The sequence below is a fragment of the Crocuta crocuta genome, unplaced genomic scaffold, assembly GCF_008692635.1.
Source record: "Crocuta crocuta isolate KB4526 unplaced genomic scaffold, BGI_CrCroc_1.0 scaffold290, whole genome shotgun sequence".
NCBI lineage: Eukaryota > Metazoa > Chordata > Mammalia > Carnivora > Hyaenidae > Crocuta > Crocuta crocuta.
The window spans coordinates 963357-974721 of NW_027527429.1; the positions used below are offsets into that span (position 1 = coordinate 963357).

The window sequence follows — 11365 nt, forward strand, 5'->3', positions numbered from 1 at the left end:
CGAGTGGTCCCGACGCCCCCGGGCCCGGCCTTCTGTCCTCCCGGGTCCGGGGCGGGCAGGAAATTTGGGGCCCGACGCGCCTGTGTGAGGCCGGGTGAGGGACGCGTCCCTGCGCTCGCTCGGGCCGCCCTCGCGGGCTGGCTTCAGAGACCCGGGGAGGCGGGCGCCTGCTGTTCGGGGAGGAATATTGGCTCCAACGTAGGGCCCTAACGAGCTAGTGGGGGGTGGTCCAGATGGCCCTTAATGCGGTTCCTGCTTCCTCGGAAGGGACAGGGACACCCTCGGGGCGCCGGCGGAGTTTCCAACAGGATGGGGGCATCGCCAGGTTAGGGGAGGGGGCTTAGTTTTTCTGAGGCAGGTGGGGCTGTGGGCAGGTCCCCTGAGGGTGAATGTGGGTCCCTGACTTTGCTTCCAGGTTGGAAGAGAAGAGGCATGGAAAGTGGGCATCCCTTGTATCATGGGGTCCCAGATGGTGACGTCTCTGAAAATCAGCTGGCAGGGAGGGGCAGCCAGCCTGCTGCCACCGACTTCCTGGGGACCCTGGAGATGCTCTCGACCAAAAGGTGTGGGGGCCCGGCCTGACCCTGGGGACCAGACTTCCCTGGGATCTAGAGTCAGAGCTGGTGTTAAAAACCCCTAAAAGTTATTTTGCCACTCAAAAAGTCATCTGTGGAGAGAGAGGAAGACCTCAGCGTTGTATCGGCCGTCAGCACCCAGTGAGGAAAATGACAACATGGGGTGACGGGAACCCCTGCACAACTCCCTTCTAGCTCGCCCACTCTGCCTTTGCCCTGCCATCTCATGCGGCCTTGCGGACGGTCACTTTACACTGTGGGGCTCCCGAGTTGGACAGCTTCTTCACAGCATGATAACCGCGCCAGCCGACGGCCCCCGGGCCTACTCTGGGCCGGGGCTGCCCTCCGGCCCTTACCTTGGCAGCTTGTGAAATCAGCCTGTAATCCCATTGGATTTGTCCCCGGTGCGGACTGAAGTGTGCCTTCCTTCCCCCATTCACCGCTCCCGGAATGAAATTCGTGTTGAATCCCTAGCCCCCTAACCCCCAATGTCCTGGTGACTTGCACTCGTCCGCAGAGGCTCAGCACAGGCTTCCGCAGGAGCCCTCTGTCCCCGTCACAGCAGGTCTGGAGGCTCCTCTGAGCTGGGGGCTGGGGGCTGGGGGCTCAGAAGCTCCGCCCCCGCCTGCAGCTGCTTCTGCTCCCGCCGCCCCAGCCGCTCCCGGGCTCAGCCCGAGGCCCCGGTTATCAGGCCGCCTGCTCTCCGCCAGCAGGCTCACCGCCCTCCACGCACCCACACACCCAGCCCTGGAGGTGGCGCGCCCGGGGGGTGATTAGGTTTAGATGAGGTTGTGGGGCCCCGGGACGACATTAGTGCCCTTCCAGGAGGAGGAAGCTGACACTTTCCTCCTCTGCCGCATGAGGACGCAGGTGCTGGGAGCCGAGTCCACGGGCACCTGTGTGTCGCGCGCCCCCGTCAGAGCCGTGAGAACAGATGCCTGGGGCTCCGGCGCGCTGCCTGTGGCCTGGCTGATAGAGGCCCCGTCTTACAGATGGGGAAGGTCTCTGAGTCACACGGGGGACAGGGAGCCAGCCAGCCGTTCCAATGACCCAACAGTGGGCCTTTGGACTAAATGATTATGTTAGGAATTTTCTTGCTTTGTCTTAAAATCGTTTCCTTTTGCTTTTCAAGGGAAATGTCTATTTGTTCATATTTGTGTAGTCCGGTATCTTTTCCTCTTACTAACTCAAACAAGAGTTTTGTTTTGTTTTTTAATTAAGCATATAGCGTGTGTGCCTGGTGGCAAAGCAGGAAGCGTGGCGTGTCAGTCTGTTGGGGCTGTGACAAGGTGCCCGCACAGGGTGCCTTAAACGATAGAGATGCATCGTCTTTCAGGTGGGAGGCTGGAGTCCAAGGTCAAGGCGTGGGCAGGGTGGTTTCTTCGAGGGTGTGAGGGAGGCTCTGTTCCAGGCCTCTCTCCTTGCCTTGTAGCCGGCTGTCTTCTCCCTGTGTCCACGCATCGTCTTCCCTCTGTCCCTCTGCATCCAAACCTCCCCTCGTCGTAGGAACAGGCACGTGGGACCAGGCAGCACTGGCCTCGGCTTGAGCTCGGTTACCCCTGGAAGGAGCCCAGCTCCAGATGCAGTCACGCGTGAAGTCCTGGGGTTTGAGCTCCAGCACAGGGGTGTGGACTCCAGCACCGCGGCGGGCCGTCTGGGCTGGTGGAGGACACCAGGACTTGCCCGGCAAACAGCTGGGGCTGGGACCCATCGGCTTCCGGGGCACCGGCCGCCATTTACGCGTGTTAGACTCGGGGTTGCACACTTCCTGTGTGACCTTGGGCAATCACTGCACGCCTCTGCCTCAGTTTCCCTTTCTGCAAAATGGGGGCGGCAACAGCATCTGCCTCAGGGTTGCTGGGAGCGAGAGACGAGACGGTGTGTGGTTCTCTGCACACGGTACCCCCGCCGCCCCCGCCCCAGGCCCCAGGCCCACGCCAGCATTGATCTTCCCTGTCCCACCCCTTGCCTTCCTAGGGACACCCCAGAGGCCGCGGAGGAGGAGGAGGAGGAGGAGCCCGACGGCCCCCTCAGGGAGCAGGGCCTGAAGGAGGCCTACGTGCAGCTGCTCCGAGGCGTGCAGGAGTGGCAGGACGGGCTGGACAGGAAGCTGGGCCACGGGGAGTTCTCTTGGCCCACGGGCGAGGTAGGTGGCCTCTGCAGCCCCGGCCCGCTCTCCTCTCCTAAGGGGGACGTGAGGTGAACTGGCAGATCGCCGGCAGGAAGGGTGCTGGGCTCGCGTCTTTTCTCTCCTCCTCCCGGAGAGAAGCGTTCCCACCGAAGCGCGGGGTCGTGCACGCGGTTGGCCGCCGCGTTCCCAGACCGAGGGCTAGGAAGGCTTGCTTAAGGTAAATTCTTATCCTGGGCAACTGTTTTCAACCTTCAAATGACTGCATCGAGTTGTGTCGTCAGTGAAATTGCTTTGTGTTTAAGGTTAAACAGAAGGAAGGATCTTTTTAACGATCAGATGACAGCAGGCCCCGCAGCCTGCACAGCAGGCCGAGTCCGGCGCCCAGGGGACCTGCGGCAGCGCCTCCCGGTGCCTCTGGGAGGGCGGGCAGCCTGGCCTGGGGCAGGGCGAGGCGACACCGGTAGCTGTGGCTGCCTGCTGTCCAGTGCGGAGACTTCCGGAGCGTGGGCGTCACTGCGAGCTGGGAAGGCGGCCCTGGAGGGCACTTTGTTCAGCAGATCCAGGCCCAGTGGGGTCCGGGCTCGGAGGAGCGGCCAGGGCTGGGTGTGTGGGTGCGTGGAGGGTGGTGTGCCTGCCGGAGGAGAGCAGGTGGCCCGATACCCGATAACCGGGGTCTCGGGCGGAGCCTGGGGAGCTGCAGGGGCAGCAGAGCAGAAGCAGCTGCAGGCGGGGGCAGAGCTCCCGCCCCCTACCCCGCCCCCCTGCCCCATCCCTCTCCTGGAACACACCTCAAGCTCAGAGGGGCCTCCAGACGTCGTGTGACCAGGAGGCCAGGACGGCTGGGGCCAAAGCCTGTGCTGAATGCGAGTCACCGTGACGTTGATGATTCGAGCACTGATTCCTGTGGGGCGTTTATTCTTTTAGTTCTCAGCTCGTTCCTCTCCTTTACCCACCACCGTGGTGTCCTGAGCTTGGACAGCCCTGGTTCACGGCTGGAGGAGGTTTGCGTGTGCTGACCCGTCCTGCGGAGCCCAGGGCCTGCCCGTGACGGGGTGGGAGTGGTGGCGGGGCCTCGGCCTCACTCCTGCCCGGCAGGACCCCCAGGTCCAAGGAGCAGGTGCTTGTCCAGCCGTGACAGCTCACGAGCCGGAGAGGCCAGGGGGACTGCAGGGCGCGCCACTCACCAGCAGTGGCCCTAAACGTGCTAACGGCCCCCGCACGCCAGCTCTGGCTGGTCAGATGAGGCTCGTGGTGTGTGTGCAGGGGTGGGGAGGGACGGCGTGGGCTGGGGAAGGGCTCCCTCCAATGCTGCCTTCTGCGGAGTGAACAGAAATCCCCTCTCCTGCGTACAAACCAACCCTCGTACGCAGACAGTTTGCGACTTAACCACGTTTAAGTGCGAGCGTTGGCGGGAGGTGGGCAGCCCCGGGCCGCGGCCCCTCTGCGGGGCGACCTCGCACGGGACGTTGTCTGCGGGAGCGCCGGCGGAGCCCGCACCAGCCCAGGCCAGAGCGACAAGGGCCTCTGTTGGCTCTCGTAGCAGAAGTGTCCACCAGCGGGGCTCACGTAGCCCCAGGCCTGGCCGGGCCCAGGGATTCCGGTGACCTTGTCCGGTCGGACCCCCCCCCCCGTCTCCGTGTCGGCGCCCAGACTGACCTTGGGAGCTGCGCCTCACGCTCCTGGGAGGGAGGAGAGGGCATGAGTCCTGTGGCCAGACCCAAATCAAGGCTGGGGCCGGGGGTCAAGGGTCGTCTGGGTGGCTCAGGCTTGGCCACTGGTGCCTGGGGGGGGAGTCTGTCAGCCGCCGGCCGCATGGGGAGCCCCGGCCGTTGCCAGAGGACAGAGGAGGGCACTCAGCAGCCTCACTCACGGCCGTGTCCCTACAGAGCAGTCTGTGCCCGGGGGGAAAGTCCACTGAGGCCCCAGTGGAGAGCCAGGCCACCAGCACGTGTGGCCCTTGGGCCACGAGCGGAGGCCGCCGCGCCCGTGGCGCAGCGTAGCCACACCAGTGTCACTGCGCAGGGCCCCCGGCCTGCCCCTGGGGCCACAAATGGGGCCGCGCGGGTGAGCCCGAGGCTGGTCCCCCCGCCCACTGCCCGGCCAGCCTGCTGCCTAGAAACCCAGGAGTCACTGCAGAGTTGTGGCCATGCCCGCACCTCTCCGAATTCCCCTGAGTGAGGGCAGGCCACCCGGGGGCCGCAGGGGGCGACCTAAGTGAGGTCCCTCACAGACTCTTATTCCCCCGAACTTGAAGGGGCCCTGCCGCCAGGTTCCCCGTGGTCCCGCCTTATGCCAGCATGGCGGCTGCCTCCTCCTGGGGGGCTTCCTGGCTTCTCGGACACAGCCTGCCACCGCGCTCTCTCCACAGTCGTACCGCGGGCAGTTTTACCGGGACCACCGCCACGGGCTGGGCACCTACCAGTGGCCCGACGGCTCCAGCTTCACAGGCATGTTTTACCTAAGCTACCGAGAAGGCTACGGCGCCATGTACATGAAGACCAGGCTCTTCCAGGTGAGGGGGCGGGGCTGCGGGGGNGTGTGCTCAGGCCACTGGAGAAAAAGATACTTAGGTCTTGGGGAAGTTTGTGTAACAAGTGGTAGCTTCTTTATGTTTAAAGATTATAACAGTAGCAATAATAAGGTTCAAGAAAAGGAAGTGAGAAGTGAGGCTGCTTCACGATCCCATTTTCCAGAGCAGGGAGTTAGTTGTGTATCCTTTAGATTCAACTGTAAATGCACCATAGTAGTTACTTTTTAATACATAAACTGAATCATTCCACATAGGTTGTCTGCAATCTTGCCTTTATTTCTGGAGGACATTCCTGGTTTTGCAGATACAGATGCCTTTCCTCCTCTTATTTCATGACAGCGTAACTTAGGGTACAGTCCGTCCCCTTGAGTGTGCAGTTGTGCAGGTTTTCCCGAGCGTGGAGCTGTGTGACTACTACCGCCGCCTACCCACAGGACAGCCCCTTTCCTCACTCTGCCCGCGCCCCCTTGGGTCGGCTCTCTCCCCGCACCCCAGCTCTGGCCACTTGTTTTGCAGATGGTTTGCCTTTGCAAGAGTGTCCGGCTAATGACATACAGTGCGTAGACTTTGAGGCTGGTGCCTTTCACTTAGCGAAATGCACTGGGGACTCATCTGCCTTGTGCTGGGTCCGCAGCTCCTTCCGTGGCGCTGAACAGTTTCCCGGTGCGTGGCCCCGTTCTCCGTTCCCCGATGGACACTTGTTTCCAGCTTTTGCCAATTATGGATCAAGCTGCTACAACATTTATATATGGTGTTTTGTGTGTGCATGTGTGTGTGCGTGCGTGTATGTGTGTGAGTGTGGAAGTGTTCCCCCACCCCCTCCCATCCCCCAAGCCTCTATTGCATACTGGAGTCACTCTCCAGCCCCACCCCCTTAGCCCTAGATGACACTGCTCTGCTTTTCATCACAACTTCCCCTTTTCTGTCATTTCCGGGCAGTGGGATCCTGCCGTAGGGTCACTGCATGTTTCATTTCTCTGGCTTAGGGCGTGATTCTTCTGAGATTCATACATATTTGCCTACGTCAGCGATTCGTTTCTTTTACTATAAGGTAGTATTCCATTGTGTGGTTTTGATACACAGTTTTTATTGATTCACCAATAGCTACACATTTGAGTTCTTTCAAGTTTTTGGTTATTACGAGTAAAACTGCTAAGAACCTTTGATTACAAGTCTTCACGTGCACGCATGTCTGTCTTCTCTGGGTAAATCCTGTGAGTGGGACTGCTGGCCGTGTGTTAGTGCGTGGCCAGTTTTGTAGGAAAGCGCCAAATCCAAACGGTTTTCCAAAGTGGCTGCATTTTCCACCTCAGCCACCAGACACCGAAGTTGTAGTAGCTCCACACCTTTGTCAACACTTGGTGTTGTCTCTTTTAATTTTAGCCACTCGTGGGGTGTCTGGGGGCTCAGGCAGTTAAGTGTCCGACTTCAGCTCAGGTCACCATCTCAACGGTTTGCGTGTTCGAGCCCCGTGTCGGGCTCTGCTGACAGCTCAGAGCCTGGAGCTGCTTCGGATTCTGGGACTCTATCTGCCCCTCCCCTGCTCATGTTCTGTTTCTCAAAAATAAGCACTAAAAAAAATAAATTTTAGCCACTCTTATGCTTATCGATTTTTCTTTTCCTGGTTCTTATCTTTTTATATTCTAGTTATGCCATCTTAGCTTAATCCAAGGTTCCTAAGATTTTCATCTGTGTTCCCTTCTGCGTGTCATGGTTTTGGCCCTGACATTTAGGTCTGGGATCCGTTCTGAGTTCATGTTTGCACAGCACGCGAGGCAACGCTGGGCCTCCCTGCCCCACGTCCCCTGTAGGCGGCCGGCCGTTCCGGTGCCATGGGTTGGGAAGACTGTCATTTCTCCACTGCCGGCCTTTGCATCTCTGTTAAAAACCACACCCGGAGACACACGTCCGGCCGTCTTCCTTCATGTGACGTCAGGACTGGTCAGCGGGTGCCGGTGTCTGTAGTCCTGTCCCGTCCGTTACGACGGCCTCCTTGCCTTTCTTCTCGTGGTTTTGGAGATTATCGATGGACCATTATTTCATTAGAGGGTGTGAGTTGGTGACATTCTAAATCTACCATCCGTCCTTCATTTATTAACTAGAATTATTTTATCTCCAACAGACTTCATCCACTGTTTGGTTCCTCTGAGGTAGTTTTCTGGGGAAGGCAAAATGACACTGGTCTTCTCCTTCTTTGCCAGTTGTCAGAGTAGTGAGCTGATTATCTAACATCCTTCAGTGGTGATCAGTGGGGCGTACTGGTTTGTTTTTTTGGGGGGGAGGAGCTGTATAAACTCACAGATTTTAGTATATTTGGTGTATCTCAGTGCATGCTGTTTGATCCCAAATTGTCACTCTTTGGCTGGGGGGGCCGGGGGGGCTCTTTAGTTTGGTTCTTGCCATGGTCGCAGCCACACCAAGGTTCGGGGGTTTTCTTGCCTTTTCTTCGGACGGGGCGTCCGCGGCCCATCCACACGCTTCCCGCCCGGGGCCCGGGCCTCGCTGCTGACCCGGCAGGCCTGCTTCCAAGGCGGGGCGTGCTGTTGACAAACCACAGTTTGGGTGCTCATCACTGCCATGTTGGCTGGTTTTCATTTTTAGGCTTTTTCAGTAGCAGATCTAGAATTTTTTTTTTTTTCTAAATGAGAAAAGAAAACATCAGTGCATACGGACATCTCCAGCTCCAGTCTGGGAGTGCGGAAGTTTACCCGGCAGCCATGCTGTTGTGTTTGCACATCTTTCCTCATCGCACCCGGGATGTGGGGTCCAGTCACGTGAGCTGCCTCCTGCCCGTGCCGCTAACCCACCACCGGGAGGTAGAGCTAGGCTCACTCGTGTTGCTTTCACTTTTTAGGATTTGATTCTTAAAATCCTGCTTTAATTTTGTTTTATGAGGGGCGCCTGGGTGGCTTAGTCGGTTAAGCGTCCGACTTTCGCTTAGGTCATGATCTCGCAGTTTGTGGGTTCGAGCCCCGCGTCGGGCTCTGTGCTGACTGCCAGCTCGGAGCCTGGAGCCTGTTTCAGNGCTTTCACTTTTTAGGATTTGATTCTTAAAATCTTGCTTTAATTTTGTTTTATGAGGGACGCCTGGGTGGCTTAGTCGGTTAAGCGTCCGACTTTCGCTCAGGTCATGATCTCGCGGTTCGTGGGCTCGAGCCCCGCGTCGGGCTCTGTGCTGACTGCCAGCTCGGAGCCTGGAGCCTGTTTCAGTCTGTGACTCCCTCTCTCTGACCCTCCCCTGCTCACGCTGTCTCTCTCTCTCTCTCTCAGAAATACATAAAACATTAAAATTTTTTTTGTTTTATGATTATGTAAAAACGGATATTTCCTGAAGGCAGATCTAGTGAATAGGGCCCCCCAGAGGCGTCCAGCTTCCATCTTCTATCTGGAGTCCTCTCTCGTCACTGGGGGCTGGGTCCACACCTTTATCTTTGCATTTACACATTGGGAGCACGCGTGCGCACACCTTCCTCCCCAGACTCGTCCTCGCTGCTTGGGAAGGGACGGCCACTGTCCTCCAGTCTGTTGTGCCGGAGGACGCCGTGGGGACCGTCTCGCTGGTGAATCCTTCCACACTTCTGTTGGTGATCTTTGGGATACGTTCCTAGAAGGGGATTGTTTGGTCACAAAGTAAATGCATGTCGAAGACCATTAAAAAATTTTTTTTTAACATTTATTCATTTTTGAGAGACAGTGTGAGTGGGGGAGGGTCAGAGAGAGAGGGAGACACAGAATCTGAAACGGGCTCCAGGCTCTGAGCTGTCAGCACAGAGCCCGACGCGGGGCTCGAACCCACGAACCGCGAGATCATGACCTGAGCTGAAGTCGGACGCTTAACCGACGGAGCCACCCAGGCGCCCCTCAAAGACAATTTTTTAAGCCTGTGGCGTGTAGCACCCTGTAGACACACCCTCCTTTATTTAGCCTCTGGGATTACTGGTGTTATGTCTTATCAGTATTAGTGTAGCCGATAGTGTTAGTAGAGTTTGCAGCTATACACGCTTCTGTGAACATACAACAGTGTGACTATAGCTTTGATGACGTTGGGATTATCTCCTTATGATATTGAGAAAATTATTTCCTTATGCGAGAATCCTAGAAATGGAGCTCCTGGGTCAGCTCGTGGGTGTGAATGCCTTTGGTCTCCGCGTAGACCCACGGCAGCTGCTTTTCCGGCCGCCTGCACCCCCTTTCCTCGCCCCGTCCCCAGCCTGCCTTCCCAGCCCATCCCTCCAGTGCCCTCTGCCGCCTCGCCTCGGGGACGCTCCANTGCCCTGTTGCCACTCCTCAGATTCTTCCGGAAGTGCCTCTGCGGCCCCCACCCCACTGCTTCATGCAGTGAAGTCCTCCCCGCGTGTCTTCCTGTCCCTTCCATGTTCTTTCGCCTGCTCTGGGCTGTGAGCTTCTTGCGGTGGGGGCGGGGGGGACGGGCTGACTTACACCCCACGTGCCTGGGGCTCGCAGCCAGGGCTCTGAGACGGGGCCCTGTCCCGGGGTCCCAGGTGAGGGCGCGGTGCCAGGGAGGGACGCGGATGTCCCCACTGCGGCTGTCTCCTTGGCCCTCCCAGTGACCTCCAGATGCCCTTCAGCGCCTGCTCTCCTGGGAAGCGGGGCCCCTCTTCCATCTCCCTCTCTGTCCCTTGTCCTGGGCCAGCATTACCTTTCATCCAGGGCCCCTGCCCTTCCCCCGGCCTCACCTCCCCCGCCCAGGGGAAGGGCCCCGGGACCCGGAAATCCCTGCACTCTGCTGGGTTCACGGGGACTGGGGTTGGGCGGCCCCCCCCCCCCCGCCCCCCGTCTTCTCAGGTCACACCTGCTGGAATCTGACCCAGCGCCCCGCATCTCCGCTGCTGGGGTGGCCGGGCCGGCCCGCAACATCACCGCCGCAGGGGGTGCCCTGAAATGAGCCCGCGCTGGTATCCCTGACACGCTTCCGCCTTGAGACCCCGGTGACGTCCCCCCTTCCCAGTAAGGCCGCCGCCGGCCGCCCTGGGTCCGAAGCACCGTCCTTCCCCTGCGTGTTCCACATGCACAGCTTTGCTCTTGGGCGCTGTGCCGGCCGCATACTCGGCCTCCAGCACTACTTGTTGACTGAACGCATACGTTTCTTCTGGAAGGTGTTTTTTTTTCTTTTTTTCCTTAATTTGATTTTAAGAAACTGGTTGCAAAGCGTGGGCCCTGCCGAACGGTGTCTCTCGCCCCGGTGCACCTTGTCTCGCAGGGGCTGTACCGAGCGGACCAGCGGTTTGGGCCGGGCGTGGAGAGCTACGCGGACGGCAGGCAGGACGTGGGGCTGTGGGCCCGCGACCACCTCATCAAGCTGTGCACCGAGGGTGCCCGCGGCTTCTCCATCCACAACTACCCTGAGTATGCGGGCTTCCTCACGCGCTCTCCCGCCAGACTCAGCCTCGCGGACGAGGAGGTGGTGGACCGGGGCCGCCCCGAGGGACGGGACCCCTTTTTCTACGACTATAAGCGGTTTCTTCTGGACGACGACCTAACTCTGCCTCCAGAGATGTACGTTTACTCGACCGACAACAGCCACCTGCCCATGACCCGCTCCTTCCGCAAAGAGTTAGATGCCCTTGTCTTCCTTAATGACATCCCTCCGTTTTTGGAGGACGGAGAACCCTGGTTTATAAAAAATGAGACCCCCCTGATGGTCACGATGCAGAAGCACGCTTACAGATACAGGCAAGTGCCTCCCTTTCTCCTCCCTCCCATGACGGGCCTGCGCTCGGCGCCCGGCTCCTGGCTGCACAACTCGCGGGTCACGTGTCGGGTTCACGTGAAGGTGCTTCTGTTTGAGGCCGTCCAGCGATGAAGGGGGAGGGAGAGCGGGGCCCCGCTCCCGGGTCTCGAGGGCGCAGGTGTAGACAGGTGCCGTGCCGTCGGCGTCTCAGGGGCCCGCGGTGCTGCTCACCTGCTCTCGGGGGAGCGGCCGGGGGGCTGCTTGGGGAGCACGGAGCCGGGCGGTCCCTAGAAGGGTGTAGAGCCTTCAGAGGGGCTGAGGCATAGGGTCAGCTCCCGAGCTGAGGGAACCGAGTTCAAACCCTGGCTCCGGGACCCTGTGCGCGTTTCCTCCGTGCTCCAGCGTCTGCGGTCGTGTCTGCGGCTCGTGTTCTGCAG

The 11365-nt window shown here is 59.3% G+C and overlaps 1 protein-coding gene across 2 annotated transcripts in view; it reads left to right on the forward strand.

Annotated features, from left to right (window-relative positions):
• The first annotated feature begins 420 nt into the window (after window positions 1–420).
• ANKMY1 (ankyrin repeat and MYND domain containing 1) overlaps window positions 421–11365 on the forward strand; it is a 33534-nt gene continuing 22589 nt past the window's right edge. For both annotated transcript variants that reach the window (XM_077757364.1, XM_077757366.1), the window contains exons 1-4: window positions 421–563; window positions 2553–2721; window positions 5075–5218; window positions 10458–10930. In XM_077757364.1, the coding sequence (XP_077613490.1) occupies window positions 433–563; window positions 2553–2721; window positions 5075–5218; window positions 10458–10930 (917 nt within the window). In that variant the 5' untranslated portion in view covers window positions 421–432. The remainder of the gene's footprint in view (window positions 564–2552; window positions 2722–5074; window positions 5219–10457; window positions 10931–11365) is intronic.